The sequence below is a fragment of the Bombus pascuorum genome, chromosome 3, assembly GCF_905332965.1.
Source record: "Bombus pascuorum chromosome 3, iyBomPasc1.1, whole genome shotgun sequence".
In the NCBI taxonomy this organism is placed as follows: Eukaryota; Metazoa; Arthropoda; class Insecta; order Hymenoptera; family Apidae; genus Bombus; species Bombus pascuorum.
The window spans coordinates 18,438,184-18,458,430 of record NC_083490.1 but is presented as its reverse complement, the minus strand read 5'-3'; the positions used below and the strand labels follow the sequence as shown (position 1 = coordinate 18,458,430).

Genomic DNA, 20,247 nt, shown 5'->3' with positions numbered 1-20,247 from the left:
ACCCTAAGAGGCGTAAACGATATTTTTCCTATTTACTCTGGAAAGTACAGTGGTTCCCCGTGCTGATTGAGGAGAGACCCTTCTAAGGTCAACGTTAGAGTTTTTGAGGTCAACGCAAATAGAAAGGGCGAGATGCGCTGATGAGATTTCATCGAGTTTCCTGGCGAAGCATGACTCGGCCGGACGGACAGTTGTTCAGAGTTCAAAGCAGATATCCTTATCCATTGCCGACCGCAAAGGATATTCCAAGAAACCACGAGCAGAAGGAAACGGTCAGGCTGTCGTTCCTTCCATTCATTTTAGACGGTGCTTTATTCCATTTTACTTGAATTCCCATGAAAAGTGCGCGATTAGTAAATAGCATACTTAAACTGTAACTAATGAATAACGGTACCATTGTTCCCTGATTCTTGTCTCGAACGATTATACTTTGTTCTTGAACGTATAACGACGAATAGAAATTGATAGCTGGCTTTTCCAGAAAAGGAAAAAAAAAAAGAGAGAAATCACAGACAGACATAACGAAGAGGGTTAACGTTTCAAAAGGGGAAGTTAGAAAGGAATCGTAAAAAAGTCTGTCGTTCGATAAAAAGAGTCAGTAACCGTGGAGGCGAGTAACGGCGTGCATACCTTACATATACGTTAGGAAGGGGATGACTCGAAGGGACATTGCTCCCTGGCCTCGCCTGCCCTGCTCTGTTCTGCTGTGTCCAGAAAGGATCCACCTATCGTCCTGCACTCTCACGGCCCTTACGGACCGTGACACCTCGAGTTCGGGTCCTTCCGGCGACAGGTACCTCGCAAGAAACACTTCCTGTTCAGTCGCCTCGGGAAGAAAACGTAAAAGCGAAAGATTGAAATAATTGGCCAGGAATACGTAGAATATCTGTCGATGCCATGATTTACTCCGATCACTGGGATGCAATTATAAAACTTCTTCTAGAAGAATGAAAAGTAAAACGTAGAAAAATTTAATCATTCCTGACAATTGTTCGAAAACACGTTTCCTTCCCTTCTTGATACTGTTCGCATCTCTCTCTCTTTCTCTCTCTCTCTCTCTATATATATATACACACACACATATATGTATATATATATATATGTATATGTGTGTGTATATATATATATATATATATATGTATAATGTATATGCATTTTCCACTTTCTGTCGTTCGAGAAACTCAAAGGTGCGCTATCAAGCCACAACGAAGCCGCAGAATATTCGAGATTAATTCGATGTCGAAAATAAAGGGCTAGTAAAATATTTCCAATGGCTTTCGAGCGAAATCACTACCCCAACAGGTGGTTACGACACTCGCCGACCAAGAGATAAAACTTTCTACCCCTAAGATCGAACCTCCTGGTCCTATGTGCCGTATTTTTGGTTACGAACCTGTCGTCGCAACGCGACTATCCCTGTACCTCTCTCACAGCGCCCTCCTGCCTTACCACCCAACATACACTTTCTATCCCCGGGCTGCCTTTCAGCTTTTTTCCCTCTGCCTGTTCCCTTCTCTCTGTCTCCCTCCTGCCCCTCCACTCAGCTATCTGCCCATGCACCTACGTGACTATCCGCATCCCTATTCCTGACTTCTAAATCTAACCCTAGGTCTAACCCAACCTGGAGGCGCCCTTATACCCAGACGGCGGCGTCATGGATGGGGAGGTGTATATATATCCCCACCACGCCATCCCTCATCGAGGGGTCGTTGATCCCCCAAGGACAACGACCTTGCGTCTGCGGCAGCCAACCGTTCGAACGGTTCTGGGTTCCCGGATTCCTCGATTACCAATATCTTTCACTCCTCGCTCGTCTCTTTCCTTCCAACTCTTCTTGCACCCCAACCTTCTTTCCCTTACCCCCACCATTCACCCTCCCCCGTCCCACTGTAGGTACTAACCGTCACCATCTCCTTTCATTTTCCTTTCTGTTTTCTTTCCATTGCTGCGACGTGTTACTCTACACGAAGGAACGTATTTTTTTTTCTATCAGCCAGTATCAATGGTGAATTGCTATGTACCTATATCGAGAAAGGAGAGGAGGAAGTGCACGCCACGAATCCTCTCGTTGATCGCGGAATCTTCCTCCGACTCGACCATTTGGAACCAGTCGAACTGACTGTAAACAGTTAGTTCGAAGCACGATGAGACGGCATCGGTACAAAGATCGTGAAGCAGATCCACCGCCGGGGTCACTGGGTTTATAGAACCATAAACTCAGGCCAAACAGCTTTTCAAATTGTAAAAGACTATGAAAAATTCATACAAGTCGTCATCGATATGCATGACTCGACCCCGACCCGCATACCTCTCCCACCGTTCTTCCCTGTTCTTCCTTTTCACCAGTCTCACGCATAGAAACGTAAACCCTTGTGGCACATCGATCTCGCGCTCAATATTCAGAATAGTACTGTTCTGAAAGTGAGTGGTAAATTTACCACTGGCTACATCGCTCCCAACGGTTATGCACGTATACCTGAATACGAAAATTATATTTCTTTCATTATTAAAACCGTCGAAAAATTCGACTGATCTTTCGATTAGAGATAAAAGATAAAAGATAGTTCCGAAAAATGTTTAATGTCGTAAAAGTAGTCCATATTTGTGTTTCGTACGACTCGAGCTTAAATTCAAACGTGACTGACACCTGGTATGTTAAAACATAGCCATAGTTCTTTAAGTGGGTGGACGGGTGGGTGGTCAAGTACACACGTAGGAACAGAGCTGGTACACATGTATGACATATCTTCACATACACCAACTAGCGCGATACGTGCAGTGTTGGCTGAGCGGGCGCGAGTTGGGAGGCGCGATGACGTAATCTCCGAAGGGAAGGAACAACATCGCCGTTGACCTACTAAAGAACTGACTTTTCTCTCGTTTCTTTTCAGCCCTATCTTTCCGTCTTCTCACTATGCTATCTCGTATAACTTAAAGACCTTTTTTGGTAAAGAATTTACATACCGTTCGATAAACCAAGAGCAAACAGCATATAAATGAAAAATACATATATTACATTATATTATCTTTCTGTTGATCGTTCGAATAAATTTCCGCTTGAGTTTGAAAGTCTTAACATTTTTCAAAGTTGATCGCGGGATAACCAGTCACGTAGATGCACAGCGGAGCTCGTAAAGCGAGAAGAATAAATGTGCGACAAGTGCTATGCCGCAGAAATACCAAAGTAGGTCCTACAGGTCTCACCATGGACCACCCTATCGTCACGCTGTGGTGACTTTTGACGCGTGAATACGCCCTTTGTTCGTTCTTGCCTCTCTGTTTCTCTCGTTCTCTTCTATTTCGTATCCCTCTCGGTACCCTAAAAGGCCGCAGGTAAAGTAGATAGACAGGTAGCAAAGCCGATTTCAATTCGATTCAGGAAGATCTAAATCCAATCGATACGGGATTACTAAAGATACTTTAATCTAACAGCGATATCTATACACCTGTTTCCCCGTTGCCATACATAATCGACTTTTTATTAAAACAAAGAACTATTTCTCAGCAAAATACTTTATATTATACATATCAGTTTTTAACTTTCATCGTTTGCGGTTCGTGCGTTTTAAGAAATATTAAAATTATTATTGTAACAATAGGGTCGATAATTTGTATTACTATATACAGTAAATATTGAAAACGATAGCGTATTAGTCTTAAATGGCGCAAGTCCACCGGAGTAAACGAGAAACTCTGCTGCCAATGGTTACGTAGCTTCTTAGTTTGCTCCGGACCAGTTGGACGTCTCCCGCTGGCTATGGCGTGTCGGGGTGGTTGCAACAGGTTGTTGCTGTAGCAGCACCATCACCAGTACCAGCGGCTCCCTTTGGTCCACCAAGCAACTTGGCTAGCTATGGCATGTACGATCATTTTGAGATGACGTTTAGGGAGTCTCAATGATTATTCGGATACTTTCTCCACAGGACCAAAGTCGAAGGTGATCATGGTACGCGGTACTATTCTAAAATTAATGTATTCGTACGGTTCTCTGGACGCGTGTTTGTGTGCGTATGCACGTGTCCAAATCAAATATATCGATATTGTTCTTCTGTGTTCGATAGCTACTGTCGAATGCGATAAAGAACATATCGCTTTATCTTATATCATCGCCCTTAAAGAAGGGCATTGCCTCTACTAAACACATGCACATCTTGTTCTCCTGTATCTGGTGCTGTTTGACTTTCTCGGTTCAGCGAGCCAAGAACAAGAATGGTAACTGTTCCGAGGAACGTTCTAATCAACCTAACGTCTCTTCTATTTGCTCGAGTTTCAAACTTTGTTTTCTTCTTTCTTTCTTAGAATTGATAAGTTCAGAGAACACGGAAGGATTACGCGAACCGCAACCCCGCTCCGTGAATACTCGCGGGTAGCAAAGCCCTCATAAAACGTCGAGAAGATGAGCAGGATGCAGTGGACGTAGCCTGACGTAATGCGGTGTGGGAGTGGCGTGGCAGTGAGGGTCAATGCCCTGGTTCCCGGCGATCACAGTTCCTCAACAACCCCGTATAAACGAAAGAACTAGGAACCATTTCTAAGTAAACCTCGCTTCACCCTATCACTTGGTTCAATTCCACGGTAATTTGTATATACAGATTTAATTACGTTTGAACAAAATTTTTAAATTCCTTCGTTGAATCTAAAGGTCACGAAGGAGAGAAAAGAAACGATTAATAGAGAGGAAATACGAAGATACTCAATTTCTCGTAAGGTAAGTTTATTGACTAAAAATTCTACGATATAAATAACACTAAATTAGAAATGTTCATTCCTATAATATAAAAGTTGTGCTGTCTAGATAATTTATTTCGAATTTTCTTCATTTTTTCATCTAATGCCAATAGAAGATAAAATAAGATTAAAATGCACGACAAACTCGTAAATTCTGATCACGTCCACCTAAACATCGCCATAAAAAGAATAACACGAATAGCCCTTGAAAGAGAAGAAGGAATGCATCCGATGCTCTTTTCTAAGTTCGATGCAATAGTAGGCGTCTAACGACCAAAGCAGTTACAACAGTGGTAGTCCTCGGAACAGCTCGAAAATTCTCCGTTCCTTCATCGAACTGTTCTCGCAGGTGGGCGTACGGATCGTAAAAAAATATGCTGAGCGCTGCGAAGAAGAAATACGCCACGAGGAAACTACGAATTTCGTGAAACCCCGTTCCACGTGTAAGGATCGAAGCCTGACTGAACTCTCAGGTGATACCGTTAAACTGACTTCCGTCTGCCCACCTACCTACCTACCTACCTACTTTCGTCCTCGTACATCGTCCGACACCGTCCGAGCTGCGTATTTCGCAATCCACCAACCGAGAGAATATCTCGAGTCAGGGGCTCAAAATATTTGAACGAGTGGGACTTCACCACGCTAAATTCGTCCAAGAAAGTAATAGTGGAGACAAAGAGAGAGAGACAGAAAAAGAGAGGGCGTGTCTTGCAACAAAGTATCACCGGTTGAGTGAGCTTGAGAATGCTTTACGATCACTTATTCATCGCTACCATTAATAAAACAGGGATATATACATTTATAAACTCCTAATTGCGAATTTGCCGATATCGATGTAATGAAATTTACGTTGCAAACAACGTTCGCTAATAAAATTGATTTTATTAACTTTCTATCGAAGAACAAAATTACTTATATAAAGAAAGATGAGGTTATAGTTGCTTATTCCTCCAATGATGTTTCATTTATGCATATTCTTATTAACTAAAGTGATAAATAAAGTATAATCTGAATAAGAGCCAAAATATCATCTATTAACCGAGAGGATAAACTTTAATCATTAATTAATTTTCCAACATTTCATTTAAACTCCGATATCTTGTCCCAAAAAATAAAGCAGAGGTAGACAAAACGTGTCTGTATGATAAAACGTTCCTATTTTCAGTTTTCCATGGGGAACCGCGGTACCAAAGCATGTTGGTACCAGCAAGTCGGCCTGGCGCGTGCACGAGCGCGAGAATCCAACATATAGAATAGGTCACACCCTCTGGGGACCATTATTACCGAGCACTGTACGTGCACGTGACTTGTATAGGGTCGAGACAAGTGGGTTGGTGCAGTCGTTACTGTTGTCCTCGGTACCCCCTGCTCGTTCAACGACCCGGCATGTATGCACTCGCCATGCCGCGATGTACGCATGCACGCATGCATGCACGTGACGACGGGAAGCTCGCTGCTGCGCTGGAGAGAAGCAAGGCGTAGGACTGTGACAACGAAAAAGTCCAAATCAGAGTGATTTCGCCTCTTTTATCCGAATCTTTTCCCAAGCGCGCACAGCACCACACGCATGCTCCTGCAGAACAATTGACCGCTATGGCGGTGAATGTATCCGTTCTTCAACCATCAACCACGCGAGGAAATGCGGAGATTTAGAAAGGAATCAACCACCTATTGTGGAGAATGTATTGTGCCGATACGCGGTGCTAAGTGCGTGCTCGCAGAGCAACAGGAGATATCAAAGAATTCTCACGAGGCTGCATCGAACCCTTATAATCGGTACAAAGGAGTCGTGCCACATTTTACACGTCGCGTTACGTGTCTAGGTGAGATTCGAAAGAGCAAGTGCCTGCTGAGAAAGGGTTTGAAACTCGAGAAAACGTGTTTGAAAAATCGTGGCGATATTCGTTAGAGATTACGTGCGCACGCGGTGCCGCGGCAGTTAGAGGCGCGCGCGCGCGCGCGTGCGTGTTAAATCGAAACTGCGCGAAGTGAAACGGCGGGGTCACGTGGGCTAGAGCAAGTGGGACCAAGGGTCACGAGAGACAGGAAACGGTAGTATTGTGTACCGGATGTCGTAACTTCCGAGTCCTCTGGCCTCGCTGTTTCCCTTTGCGGGAGCACGTGTGCGAGCGAACAATATCGGGGAACGCGATGACACGGAGATTCCGAAGGGGCAGCGAATTTCCTTTGGTATCGAAGAAATTTCGAAACAGAGCACGAATTGGAAGATACACGAGTGGCTGGCGAGCGCCCTAACGCGCCCTCCTCGAGAGATCAGCCGAGCGAGCAATAGAACGGGAGTATGAGTGTGGTCGTACTGTCGAGGCTCTCTGATAAGAACGAGAGGGAACGAGGGAAAGGAAGAGAGATGGCGGGAGAGAGGGAGGGGGAGGGAGGGAGCGAAGAAAGAAGGGAGAGAAAGGGACGGTGGCGAGAGAACGAGAGGGAGGACGGCGCGCGCGCGAGCGCGATCGCGCGAGGGGCGGGAGGAGGGTATAGTCGTCGTGAGCTCCTTACAGTGCATTGCCTTTACGATCCCTCGAGTCCCCGTCACACCCCGTGCCCCGACAAATCGCGTACGACGTGCCTCTCATGAAGAGATCCACGAAACCAGCTTCGCCGTCGAGCGATTCGGGTCGTCGAGATTCATCGAGAGGAAGAGTTTCTGTATGCGTGACAATGAACACAAAAGTATTGACGAGGTATGTGTCTCTGGGCATACACAGGGTATACCGCACCCCATGGACTAGAGTTGTGATCTTCACTTGGAAGCAAAAGAGCTGATCTCCTGCGCGACGACGCGACGTTCTCTTTTCGTTCCCCTCGAGAACACTGAACTCGCGTCTACTGTCTATAGTGGAGACTTTCACCAGAGTATGTTGTACGTGTTTCGAGGGTAACAAGATTATCGTGTCGGCCTCACTCGATTCTCAATTTACATTTCTCACTCTATAGATACGGTGGAATTTTTCGAAATCATATCGCGCGAGTACCAGAGGACATGTTATATGTTCAAGGAAGATTTTACGACCAGGTCTATGAAACGCGTAAATATCGTAAACGCGTAATTTTCGTAAATACGAAAAATCGTGCATTAAAGAGTTGTAAATTATGGGAAAAATTTCAAAGTTTCCTAGAATACGTTGCAACTTCTTTCTTCAGGTACCGAGGCTTGTATAATTCCGAAAACAATTTACAAGCTGAAATGGTTTATAGCATCTAAAATAGGTTCTTCGAGTAGGAACTTTCGAAACAGCCACGTTTCATGGCGCACGGGCGCCTTCGCAAGAGGGGAGCACAAAGATGTGTTCGTCCTCATCCCCACTACCCCCATTCACTCCATCTTGCTCGGCACGTTTCTCATCTCGATGTCACGACAAATACGTCGCTTCCTTGTCGTCTGCATCTAATATAATACATAGGTCGATTAGGTATTGCGTATACTTACGCGTGCATGTATATAACTTTTCAGTTTTTGTTTGTATCCTACGTCGTGGAGTTTGCAGTAAAGAAAGTCGGCAAAGTAGGAAAAGAAAGGGTCACGCAGAAGTAAACGCTGAATTGATAAAAAAGATGTGACGTCCAGTGTTAGAGACAAGTAGCACCGGTAGTACCGTAACTCGTGGATTTGTCGGTTGTCCTGTTTCACCTGTACCTGCAGTTCACGCCGGATCACGCCCTTCTTCTTTACACCGCTCTCACTAACGGTTAATCGTCGTCAACTACTTCTTGCGTTCGAAAGAAAATTGAATACACAGCTAGCGCCATCGAGTAGCGATATCGAGTAACGAATTTTGCCGCCTCTTCCGTTTCTTTATTTTCTAGTATATCAGACACATATATACTTGGAAATATAAGTTAGAGAGCTCATGACATATTCGGTTCCAATCGACTAATTGGATATTTCATAAAAATGATAGTACTACTTAATAAGTTAAAACCAAAACAGATTGTACAAGTATCTGCTCGATATGCACATGAAAAGATTCACTGGGTTTGTATCTTTATAACCCTATGATTAGAACTCAAACATTCTCTTTGAATACATTTAAAAGAATACATAATTATTATCATAGGCTAAACTGAAGAAAAGGAAAACGGCAAAAGATAAAGCACTTGAACATTTTAATGAGTTTTATGCAGGCGTTTATGGAGATAAGTGGCCAAATATACGAGCTGCATTGTTATCAGAAGAATCTAAATATATGGCTGTGGTTAATAATTTCAGTGATTCAGAAAGAATCCAGCATGAGTTGGAGGTACATTATTGTAATACTAATAATATTGCAGATAATAATCGTAAACTGAAAGTATTAAAAATATTGAAGAGTTGTATCGATAAAATTGTTACAGTTACTTGGTGCAATAAATTTGAGGAGTTTATACAATGTACAAAAAGAAAATGTAGATTTCTTTAAAGCTAAAAGAATGGCAAGATATGGTAATTTGCCAGATAAACAAAATTCAAAAGACGTTACAACATCTAAAAATCAATTAGAAGAACTTCAAACAACTTATTCTGCTAATTATCCAAATTTATTAAATGCTGAAACTACTGAACTTGTTAAGAAAGATGAACAAATACCTACAGAATTAAAATCTATAGATGAAAATTTAAATGAAGTGGAATTAGATACCAATCGTATTGTCAATTCATCCGTAGACTTAGCTATACTTCAGGAATACATACCTGCTACCAAAATAAAAGGTTTGTTTAATTCTAATGTTTCTTTAATCAAAATTAAAATATGTATTTACAAATATGTTTTATAGGCTTGGATGATTGGGTTTTGGAATCTGACTATTATAAGTTTTATGATAAAGCTAATGATTTTCAAATACATGTTGAGAAAGAATTTGATCTGCCATTTCCAGAATATTTGTATATATATGCTTTTGAAAGAGAAAATTACAGTAGATTTCCAAATCCTAAGAAAGGATCTACTGGTGTTTCAGGTTTGTATCATTTTCTATGGGTTTTAATAATAATAATAAATGAAATGTTTATGTATTTTAGAATATTTAATGAATTATTTTATTACTATCATATCCTATATTTTTTAGATTATTACTTGTTTGATGGTGGATCTATACTTCCTGTGTTGGCTCTAGATATACAGTTTAATGATATGGTCCTTGATATGTGTGCTGCACCTGGAGGAAAAGCTTTGACCATCCTCCAAACTCTTATGCCTCGTGTACTGGTTGCTAATGATGTTACAGAATCTAGAATAAAGAGACTCAAAAACGTTATGAATCAATATGTTTCAAACATGTGCGAAAAAGAAAATACGTTAATTATAACACAACAAGATGCTAGAGCAATTGATGAGAATGGTACATATAACAAGGTGTCCAGTTTAATACAATGTTTTCTATTGTTTAATACTTTGTGAATGGAACAATACCTTATTTAATATTTTACGCCTTTTAACTTTTTTAGATCTTAGTTGATGTACCATGTACAACAGATAGGCACATTTTACATTCTGATGACAACAATATTTTCAAACCAAGTAGAATTAAGGAAAGATTAAAAATGCCAGAAGTTCAGTCTGAGATTTTAACGTCAGTAGATAAGATATTTTATTTTATATTTTCTAAGTTTATCATAAATAATTGTATTTCCTTTCTATAGGACTGCATTGAAATTGGTTTCAGTAGGAGGTACAGTTGTTTATTCAACATGTTCTCTTAGTCCTGTACAAAATGATGGTGTTGTACACGTAGCACTAAAAAGAGCGTGGGAAGAACACAATTCTGTTATGGTCGTAAAGTACGTATTTATATATTTCTCTAAATAAATAATACTATTATTTTTATCATTGATATTGACTTCTGATATATTATATAATTTTCATAGAGATATGACAGAAGCACTGTTACCCTTACGATGTCTATATGACTTTGGTAACATTGACACGAAATATGGTCATATTGTTGTACCTAATCTGAAAAATAATTGGGGACCAATGTATTTTTGTAAAATGGTAAAAGTGCAATAGGTGAATGACTGAGAGCCCATTGGATAAGTAAAATTAAATAATCAAATAATGAAATAATTTATATTTCTATGCAGATGATTGTAAGTATGTAACATGTTGCTATAAAAAAGAGTAATATTTAATAAATATATACATGTACAGTTGTAATGTAAGAGATTATAATTATATTTTATTATTTATTGTGATAAATAATGTGAAAAATGAAACAGTTCATTAATGATATTAAATATTTAAGTAATTTCTTTCGCATAAAATGATTATTAAACCTAATTGTTCAATATGAAGTTCGAAAATCAATTCACATCATACACTCAAAAATTACATTCACTTCATAGACTTTTCTTTTAATGGTAATGTTTGATCGCTTGCTTCTTCATCAGCTGGTTTAATTTTGTTCCAAGGTTGTTCTTCTCCACTTCCAAAAATACTGTAGACTATTATTTCGACTATGTATAAGACAACAGTTGTATAAAATATAATCCTCCATGCTCCTATAGTTTGCTATAAAACATTTAATGATAATAACATTAATGATAACATTACAGTTACTGAGATAAAATATTCGATAAAAAAAGTGCAAAATAAATCGAATTTTGCACATTATTCATAAATAATCACTATACAATAACGTAAAATCAATCCCTTAAAGTTTCGAATATTTTTTTAATTTAATAAATGCACAAATTTGTTTCATGTTTTTATGCCTAGAAGCTTGTTGCTTGAAAGGTATTAGTGATATTTTACTGTATATAGGTACTTACATTTCCGTATGTCAATTTTCCGACAAATATTGGTACAACAAACCCAGGTACGGTAGCGACACAGTTTGTAATGGCGACAAGAGTACCAGCAAAATTTGGTGCAATATCAATATGGTTTGATAAGAACCCGCTATACATTCCACCAATACATGTTACTCCAATAGTCATTAATGTAACCGCTAATGTTCGACTACAACCAACATATGATACTCCTATCAAACATATCATGGGAATAACAGATGCTAAAAAGAAATATATTTTTGACTGTTATTACCTAACCCAATTGTATGTTTTAAAATTATACATATATAGTATATATAAATAGTAAACTTACAAAACAGTGTTCCAATTTTTCTCGATACCGTTACCGTAATTAATTGTTTGTCTTGCATAATGGCTAGTATCTTACTAAGCACCATAGTAAAAATCCACATACATAAAAATGGCATCGAAGAAAGGCCAGCATTCTATAGATAAAGAGAATTATTAGCGATATTAATTTAAAAAATTTAAAGTTCTTACTCAATACTTACAGAACTCATATCGAACTTCAGTACTTGATTCATAAAAGTAGGCAGCTCGATAAGCAACATGTACCAACCAAAATTACTGCAGAAATGAGAGATTAAGATTGCCATAAACGGTTTAGATCTTAATACCTCGCCCCAGGGAACTGATAATTTCTGAACAATATTACGATATAACAAATAAAGATACTAATTATACATATATAAAAATCTTAATTATGATTTTTGTAAAATTTAACAAACCTCCTTATGTCCGCTGTTATTTTTATTCTGACCTAAAGATTGCATAATATAATCCTTTTCATCTTGACTAATAAATCTCGTTTGTTCCTCTGGGCTATCTTCAATCATAATCCACCATGCTGTACACCAAATTAGACAAAGTGCACCTTCGATGTAAAATATCCATATCCATTCGAAATTTGCAGCCAGTATTCCCGTTAAGAGTATAGAAATCACAGTACCTAGAGCAGTTCCTACAGAAAATAAAAATTATGTATAGTTTCAGAGATAGATGACTGACTGTGGAAGCGAAAATTAAAAATTTTGAGAAATTTTTATTTTTGTGCATAAGGAAATGTATTTTCAATATTATTAAGTGCTTCAAGCTGTAATCATTAATCAATAAAGGTAATCTCATGTTATTGTATTACATATAGATTAAGGTAACAAAGTTTCTACCTTTTCCGATTTTTTATTTAAATGAAATAAAAAGGCTATAACTTTAGATAATAAAAATTCCAAATAATTTAATTTCAATTAGCAAAAATTTTATTTTACCTGCATAAACAATCGAGGCAAGGACGCTTCTCTCATTTGGTGGAGCCCACTTGGCAATCATAATGTGCATTGCCGGAAATGTTACACCCTGTAGTTTTATAATTTTATTATAATATTTCATATTTAATTTCAACACCTCTTCAGAATATTTAATAGTTTTTTTATACTAACACCACCGATTCCTTGAATAAATCTCATCAGGATGAAGAGAGAGTAATGCATTTCAGCAGCAACAGGTGATAATATGGATGCTACGAGGTTTAGAAATACCGATCCGTTCATCACCCATTTGGCAGATAAGAGTTCAGCCATTCTGCCGCCCGGAAGTAAGGATAGCATATAGCCCCAAAAGTATGATGATAAAATAAGACCTTGCAAAGGTTCATTCCACACGAATGGGCCATCCTATATAAATAAATATCAATATCATATCTCTTTTTAATAAAAATTTCTATTTATCTTGTGGAGCTTGATATACAGCATGATTCATGAAAGTAATAGATTTATTTTTCTATACGAAAATAAGAAAATATATAGCAGGATAAAATTGTATATAATGTAATCTTTATTTTATTATGGCTCGAATTATTGTCGTCCGTATTATACTGATGCAACTATATTAAAATGGAATCATTGAAAGGTAAATACGATTATATTTTATTTTTTTTGCATTGTATCTAAGTATGAAATCTGTAATATCATTCTTATTTAAAAATATCATAGTTATCAATAATACATTTATACATATATGTACCTCGGTGATTGTTTTCGTCTCATTGGAAAGAATACTATCGTGGTGACATTCGTCCATAGTAATTACAGTTGTATTCTCAGATTCCAATTGATGCAACGCGGATAACTTTACAGCAGTGTGGTTCACCATAGCTACGATAGCCACACTTACGTTTACCTTGAACCCGTAGATGATGGCGAGCCCGATAGAACCCATGATTGCCATCAGGTACCGTATAGGGAATATAATGTGTCCTATAAATACATTTAAAGTCGACGTGTTGATTACTTATAAATAAGCAAAAACGAATTTTCCGATATAATTGACTCGGTAATGTGATATCGCGGGGAAAATCATACCGCAAGATACGAACAGAGGACGTGTCATTTGGCACGAAGTACAGGCGAAGAAGTCATCAGGTATTCGACTTCTTCGTCTGTTTGTGCGGTTATACGATTTTGTATAGGTACCGTGCACACGAAAATAATACATTTTTTTTCGAAAATAGATTCAAAAATCCTAATTATATTTGTCCCATAATTTCTAGAGCTATCTTTAAATAAAGAATTCAATTATTTAATATAAATAAGGATTTATTAAGCAAAAAAGTCAAAAGATAAAGATATAATTTATATGATCTTTCTCTTGTAATTTAGTTATATTTAATTAAACTTTTATTTTAAAAGTATTGTGTAGGTATATTATTTATCTCGAGACATTCTTTCATCTAAGATAGAATTATGAATTATAAGAAATATGAGAAAAATACTGACAGATATACTGACAGATATGAAAGAATGTTGTAATTACACATTCCTATCACGTGTAGTATTTTCGTGTTGATAAATAATATTTTATCATGTTTTATTTGATAACTGTATATTCAATCACTTTTTAATAAAAAATGATAGCCGTAAGCAGACGCGTTCAGTGTACTAAAGCGAATATCTTTGGTAAATTTTTAAAACTTTCTTTTTATCGCAAGCATTTATTTTCGATCTAGATATAGGTCAACAAACACGTAAAACGAAGTTCCAGAATATCCAAATATATAGTTCCAAATATATTTAACACAACAATATATACTTCAATGAAGATTAAATAATAATATAAATAGGATTATAGATATATTAGATGTATAGGATTATAGATAGGATATATTTTGGATTGTCATAGATTGTCAATTACATTTGTCTATGTAAACATAAGTGGAAAATATATTAAACTGTGAAGAGATAAAACTTTACAGGAATAATTATCGCCTACGTATGTTAACGATGAAACCAAAGAATTGCATCAACCATATAAAAAATAACAACGTGGTTTACAACTTGATTACATGTCGCTTTAATTTACGTCTTATTCCCCAATTATCTAAAAATTTGAATATAATATATAATACATTTTTTAGCTTTATAGTTGTTTGATACTGAAATATTTGATATTGAAATATTCCAATAAAAAATTTGAAGTATAGGCCAGAGGACATTTGAAGGTCACAGGTATGGAGCTTCTATAAGAAAAGTGTGATGTAAATTGTAAGAACTGGAATTTACTCATCGTTTCCACTTTTTCGAAAGAAAGTTATTAATATCCAATCTATAGTTTAGAACATATTAAAAGTAAAAAACTATAATTACTCACCCTTGGAATTGTGTTTTTCAGTCATGGTTTCTCTTGAGTCAACGACTAACAATAAGTCTCTTTCACCACTTCGAAATGTACTTTTTGTAAGACGATGCAATTTTTTAACGCAGTATGGCTAAAAATCTGACTTTCTAATATGTTTAAAATTAATAATTGTCGATCACTTGTTATTTTCAATCTCACGATCATCCAAATTCGACAAGAAACTTAATTTTGGAGAATATAATTTATTTGAAGAATATCGAATTTTAATCGGTTATTGAATATTTAAATTCAAAATGATCATTTCTTCTGATTCGATGCCTCGTGCGTACAACGTGCCACTGAGGACGAATGTGATGCTTCTGTTTCCTCAAACCTTTCCGAGGAGTACGGGCGTGCGCCTCTTCTATAAATGCGATAGCCCGCGTGAACGCAGGCTCGAACGCACCGTCCTCAAACACCTCCGTCGCTGTGACGTGATCGTATTTACGCTGAACCTGTCCATCGATTCCAAGAATGTCTCTCTTCGATTTTAGTGAAATACAAGAAGTATGAACATCATCGAAATACTTCATCCCTATTTGACTGCCGATACGTGCAACATTTACTTTTCGTTATGAATATCTGCATTAAAATGCTAAGTAAATATCTCCTTTCCAAATAATTGCAGTATCCAAAAATTACATCATTCGTTCAAATTTTAACTTGTTTTTGTTTAAATATATTACTCGAGAAATTTTAGACTGTATTAAATTATCTAATACATTCACAACGAATAAGTTATTTAGATATTCGTTGCTAGTTGAATTGAAGAAAACTATAGACTAGAAAACTATGAATTTCATTGATTTGTAATTATTTGAAAATTTATATAAGACAAATAAAAATTAGTTTTTTATGTAATTGAATCTAATTTTTCAGTTGCATAAGATGCAACGTTCGAAGTTTAGTTGTCATTCCGTTTACCGTTATTTAATCTGACGCAATGTGGTAGACGTGACGTTTGTCATGAGGATAGTTCTGAAATTAAGATGTGGTAAAACAAGCTAAAATTAATCAAATTGAAGCAAAATGAAGTTGCATTCGTAAAGAGCATGCAGTATACATATTATGTCGACCTAATAAAAATTTGTAGGCTGACAGAATGTAACAAAAATATAGCGATACATTCGTAAATTTCAATGTATGAAAAAGTCATTTTCTGATTTTACTGTTGTAAATGATAGAGAAATATGAGCGTAGAACTAGAATCTAATGAGAACCTCGAAGAAATATATACTTGGATGGAGCAAATATCATTTTCCAAACCAAAAAAAAATCTTGCTCGAGATTTTTCTGACGGTGGTATAAAACAAAGTTCATATTTTAGAAAATAATTTTGCAATTCTTTGTGTGATGTTTAAAATATATTTCAATAACTTTTAGTTTTCATGGCTGAATTGTTAAAACGATACTACCCCAGATACGTCGATATACATAATTATATTCCTGGAAATAGTATTGCAAAAAAAATAGACAACTGGTGCACTTTAAATCGCAAAGTACTTTCAAAACTTGATGTAAAATTAGGAAAGGACGTGATCAATCAACTAGCAAATTCGCAACCTGGCGTTATCGAAAAAATTTTAATCGAACTGCGAGCTAAAATTTTAAAAGATTGTAACGCAGATAGAAATTCTTTATATGCCGAATATGAAGAAGACGAAAAAAAAGGTAAGTGAATGGTTACAATAAATATAAAATCTCGTGTAAAAATTTCTATAAGAAATTATTTGAGCACAATTTCATTCCTTGAAAAGAAGTTGTTAAGTCAGTGCTCAACCCAGAAGAAATAGCAAATAAAACTGTTCCGCGTCATGTCTTTGTTCGACTAAAACAAGAATTAGAAGAAAAGAATGAATTGATAAATGTTCTTCATCAAAAAGTGTCTCACCTAGAATCTCTGATAAAACTGAAAGATCAAAGAATTACAGATCTTACGTCACAAATTATAAAACCTATAGAACAAAGTATTACACCAAGAACTTATGCAGCTAGTACAATTTCAAAACTTCGAACGAAAATATAACTCGCCAAAATTTAAAAACTAATCCTTCAAGAATATTTTAAATAACATTGTACTCCAAAATTTATATTATTTATAAACATTTAATGTAATGTACTCTTTTAATATAGTGTACCACAATTTAGTTTCTTTTATCATGTTTAAATTATAAATTCTATATTTATGTTATATTTAGCTTTATTCGAATTAAATCCGTTACTTTCACAAGTTTCTTATAACCATCAAATGCTAGTACAAAAGATTGATGAAATCATATCAACATGGAATTTAATGCAATATTATCTATCTCTTATGTTTAGATAAATGATATATAAATAGAAATTTTATATAGGTGCTCTCATGCTTGGTGGTGAAACCAAAATTACTCCATCTCCACGAACAAAAAGCATAGAGATATTTCTTTTAGTTGTACGATAAACTTCTTCATAAGTCTCTTCATCAATTTCTACTGTAGTTACAGTCTCTTCTGCTTCACCCAACACCATATTTAAATGTTGATCATAAGCCTGCAATGAAAAGTTTTTGTATAATAATTAAATATAAAATAGGTTAAGAAATATATACATAGACATAATACAGTAAATAATAGGTACAATATAGTCGTAAAAATGATATTTACATGTAATCGTCCTCGTAATTCTCTCTCATTTCTCATTTTAACATATATTCTCTCATCCAGGCTCAATCTTATAAGATCTAGGGGTTCTTTAACATTTATAGCTGGTACCTAAAAATGTATATATACATGTATATATGTATATATATGAGACTAGAGTAGGTTAGATTCATATTCAGAACTTTGAATCAAGTGTTTTTACCTGCTCTGTCTCGTCAGCCATAATGCCATTAAATTATTTTTAATTTGCTGTTAAAACCAGATTGAGTATTATGTTTATACAAGCATAAATGGCTAAACTTGGTTAAAACTCTTTATACGCTCACCCAACTATCGCGCGGCATCATTCGGAATTCGGATAAACCGGCAATACTATCATTTCATCATATCATACAACCACCCAGTAAGTGGCGCCACATGTTCTTTGAAATATATTTTCTTTACTTAAATGTACATAATTTTGTTTTTCATTTGTCAAAATTTAATGTGTTGTATACATTTGTCATATTATTTCTAAAGACAACGGGGCAATTTAGAACCTTTTCGTGAAACGTTCTTTTTATAAATTATTATCTGTTGGCAGAAAAAGTGTTTTGATTCTCCCGCGTGCTAGTTATTAGGTTACACGCATCGAGGAATAGGCGCTAGTAGTCAACGATAGGAATCAGCGTAGCTTGAGGTATTGCTAGAGCGAACAAGCGCGAGGGAGCGAGCAACGCCATTTTCTCAATTCGCGGGTGAAGACTGCGTGCAGTGTGTGAATCATTTGGCAAAGTTTTTCCACGTTTCTGCTTAACGACGTCGAAATTACGAGCTGTCCAACGGCTCTGGTGCATTTATCAGTGTTATGTATAGACACGCTGCCAGCTGTACGGTAGATATGGTGAGTTCAGAGAGATCGAAGCGCTCCCGGGAAACGTGACGTCTTGTCAGTCGGCCTTTTCCCATTCCCCCTTCTCGGTGAGCTCCCGCAGGGATGGGTCGTGCAGAGTTGTCGCTTATGATAACGTAACACAGACTAAACGATTAACGGAGCGTTCGTTCGAAATTCTTGTCAGCTACGATTTTACGTGTAATAAAAAGAGTCTTAAAGGAATCAGGAGTCCGTAGAATGTATGGTTCGGGCCAATGGGCGGAGGTTTAGGGCGGCACATGGGTGTTGGGGCGCCGGCTGTGCAGGGGGTGGTTTTCCCGACGCTAGTTCGAACTGACGAAAATTTACCGTTCTTGTCAGTCACTGTACTGTGTGCGTATGTATCTTTCGATCGAGATCGCGTGTAATTGCGGCCGGTCACGGTTCGGATAACAAGTTCATAGTGACAGTGGAAAGAGAAGTACTCCGTTATATGTCTCGATTTTCTTACTGAAGAGGAGAAGCAACTGAAGGCTTCAGCCTTTCGCGGATTACGCGCGTCTCTCGTGTGCTGTTCTGCATTTTCTTCACGTAAAGCTCGGACAAAGGAACCAGCAGTGATCACGGACGATTCTCTTCGAAGAGAAATATTTGGCGATCTTTGTGTTGCTGCGAACCAACTTCAACGGGCAACGTAAGCTCTTCTCTTTCACATATACTTCTCTGAATTGTAACACTGTGTGAACCGCTTAATTTGACCTTCCACGATGATTTATCAATGGACCGTTAGATCGTACGGAATGTGTATGCGTCAGCATTATCGATCGATGCTTGTTGACATACTCGAGATTCGTTCCTTTTTTTTTCCTGCGAAAGCGTGGTACAATACACTTTTCCGTCTAATTTAATTCATTTTCATAGGCGTAACGTCCAGATTTCTTAATTTTCCCTATATATTTATGTGACCAATATATCTTGCGTAAACGAGTTAGTAAAAGGTACTTTTCTTATGAAATGTTAAATGTTACCCATAGTATTGTTGCTTCGACAAAGACGAATTTTGCCGCAATTTTATCGTATCTCTGCGTTACAGATGTCTATTGCGATCCTATAATACATGGTGCTTGGTGATTAAAATTCACCGTGACATTCATGCGCCAATTAGCTCGCCCGGCCTTTCGACCTTGTTGACATTTTAAACGTTTCCTGCCCTCCCAAGAAATCCGATAGCTAACTTCTTCATACGTACTTTCAACGGTTACCTCGCTAATCTTAGATCATCTTTTTCCAATAGGTCTTCCCGTGCGTGTCACTTCTGTCATTCTACAAATTCCTCTCCGCTATAGGCGCATACATAGCTGCGTTCACAATTTGTTGGTTTTCAAATTTTCAGAACGAAATTAGCTAGCGCAATATGTTATCAATAAGATGAAATTAAGGACGATCGCATTGTTTTTACAAAAATAGTTTATTATGTGGAATATTCTTTGTTTTCTTGGCGACTAACGTGAGGGAAGTATGGAATAGTGTAATTAACGTAGTTAATTGAT

General features: G+C 37.1%; 5 protein-coding genes across 7 annotated transcripts in view; 3 read left to right on the top strand and 2 right to left on the bottom strand.

Moving 5' to 3' along the window:
* Positions 1–8,113: 8,113 nt before the first annotated feature.
* LOC132905611 (5-methylcytosine rRNA methyltransferase NSUN4) lies at positions 8,114–10,885 on the top strand. Its single transcript, XM_060957088.1, has 8 exons — positions 8,114–8,722; positions 8,805–8,987; positions 9,082–9,436; positions 9,502–9,684; positions 9,793–10,079; positions 10,172–10,296; positions 10,367–10,504; positions 10,592–10,885. Exons 1-8 carry the CDS (start codon positions 8,642–8,644, stop codon positions 10,731–10,733), a joined length of 1,494 nt encoding a protein of 497 aa, XP_060813071.1. The 5' UTR covers positions 8,114–8,641; the 3' UTR covers positions 10,734–10,885.
* LOC132905610 (putative inorganic phosphate cotransporter) lies at positions 10,875–15,559 on the bottom strand. The gene is made up of 9 exons (XM_060957086.1): positions 15,179–15,559; positions 13,556–13,788; positions 12,973–13,206; positions 12,802–12,889; positions 12,265–12,497; positions 12,028–12,177; positions 11,829–11,961; positions 11,495–11,736; positions 10,875–11,234 (listed from the first exon to the last, which is right to left on the bottom strand). Exons 1-9 carry the CDS (start codon positions 15,201–15,203, stop codon positions 11,058–11,060), a joined length of 1,515 nt encoding a protein of 504 aa, XP_060813069.1. The 5' UTR covers positions 15,204–15,559; the 3' UTR covers positions 10,875–11,057.
* Positions 15,560–16,034: 475 nt separating this feature from the next.
* On the top strand, positions 16,035–17,352 carry LOC132905522 (sperm flagellar protein 1-like). Its single transcript, XM_060956912.1, has 3 exons — positions 16,035–16,507; positions 16,589–16,876; positions 16,963–17,352. Exons 1-3 carry the CDS (start codon positions 16,396–16,398, stop codon positions 17,229–17,231), a joined length of 669 nt encoding a protein of 222 aa, XP_060812895.1. The 5' UTR covers positions 16,035–16,395; the 3' UTR covers positions 17,232–17,352.
* A 35-nt stretch (positions 17,353–17,387) lies between these two features.
* LOC132905526 (U6 snRNA-associated Sm-like protein LSm3) lies at positions 17,388–18,235 on the bottom strand. The gene is made up of 3 exons (XM_060956917.1): positions 18,047–18,235; positions 17,848–17,955; positions 17,388–17,734 (listed from the first exon to the last, which is right to left on the bottom strand). Exons 1-3 carry the CDS (start codon positions 18,065–18,067, stop codon positions 17,552–17,554), a joined length of 312 nt encoding a protein of 103 aa, XP_060812900.1. The 5' UTR covers positions 18,068–18,235; the 3' UTR covers positions 17,388–17,551.
* A 278-nt stretch (positions 18,236–18,513) lies between these two features.
* The window catches only part of LOC132905506 (actin-binding protein WASF3), a 35,369-nt gene continuing 33,635 nt past the window's right edge, over positions 18,514–20,247 (top strand). For 2 of the 3 annotated variants that reach the window (XM_060956864.1, XM_060956862.1), the window contains exon 1: positions 18,514–19,391. The gene's annotated coding sequence lies outside the window, so the exon portion shown is untranslated. The remainder of the gene's footprint in view (positions 19,392–20,247) is intronic. The other variant, XM_060956863.1, reaches the window with a different exon arrangement.

Excerpts from the sequence above, each read along its gene's own strand:
- LOC132905611 (XM_060957088.1), top strand. The coding sequence starts at position 8,642 with ATGATAGTACTACTTAATAAGTTAAAACCAAAACAGATTGTACAAGTA. Across the intron at positions 10,080-10,171 it reads AGAATGGTACATATAACAAG|ATCTTAGTTGATGTACCATG; the intron begins GTGTCCAGTTTA and ends TAACTTTTTTAG. Across the intron at positions 10,505-10,591 it reads AATTCTGTTATGGTCGTAAA|AGATATGACAGAAGCACTGT; the intron begins GTACGTATTTAT and ends TAATTTTCATAG.
- LOC132905610 (XM_060957086.1), bottom strand. The coding sequence starts at position 15,203 with ATGACTGAAAAACACAATTCCAAGG. Across the intron at positions 12,890-12,972 it reads TTATTCAAGGAATCGGTGGT|GGTGTAACATTTCCGGCAAT; the intron begins GTTAGTATAAAA and ends ATAAAACTACAG. Across the intron at positions 11,962-12,027 it reads TGAAGTTCGATATGAGTTCT|AATGCTGGCCTTTCTTCGAT; the intron begins GTAAGTATTGAG and ends CTTTATCTATAG.
- LOC132905522 (XM_060956912.1), top strand. The coding sequence starts at position 16,396 with ATGAGCGTAGAACTAGAATCTAATGAGAACCTCGAAGAAATATATACT. Across the intron at positions 16,508-16,588 it reads TCGAGATTTTTCTGACGGTG|TTTTCATGGCTGAATTGTTA; the intron begins GTATAAAACAAA and ends AATAACTTTTAG. Across the intron at positions 16,877-16,962 it reads TGAAGAAGACGAAAAAAAAG|AAGTTGTTAAGTCAGTGCTC; the intron begins GTAAGTGAATGG and ends TTCCTTGAAAAG.
- LOC132905526 (XM_060956917.1), bottom strand. The coding sequence starts at position 18,067 with ATGGCTGACGAGACAGAGCAG. Across the intron at positions 17,956-18,046 it reads TGGCTGACGAGACAGAGCAG|GTACCAGCTATAAATGTTAA; the intron begins GTAAAAACACTT and ends ATACATTTTTAG. Across the intron at positions 17,735-17,847 it reads AATTACGAGGACGATTACAT|GCTTATGATCAACATTTAAA; the intron begins GTAAATATCATT and ends TTTTCATTGCAG.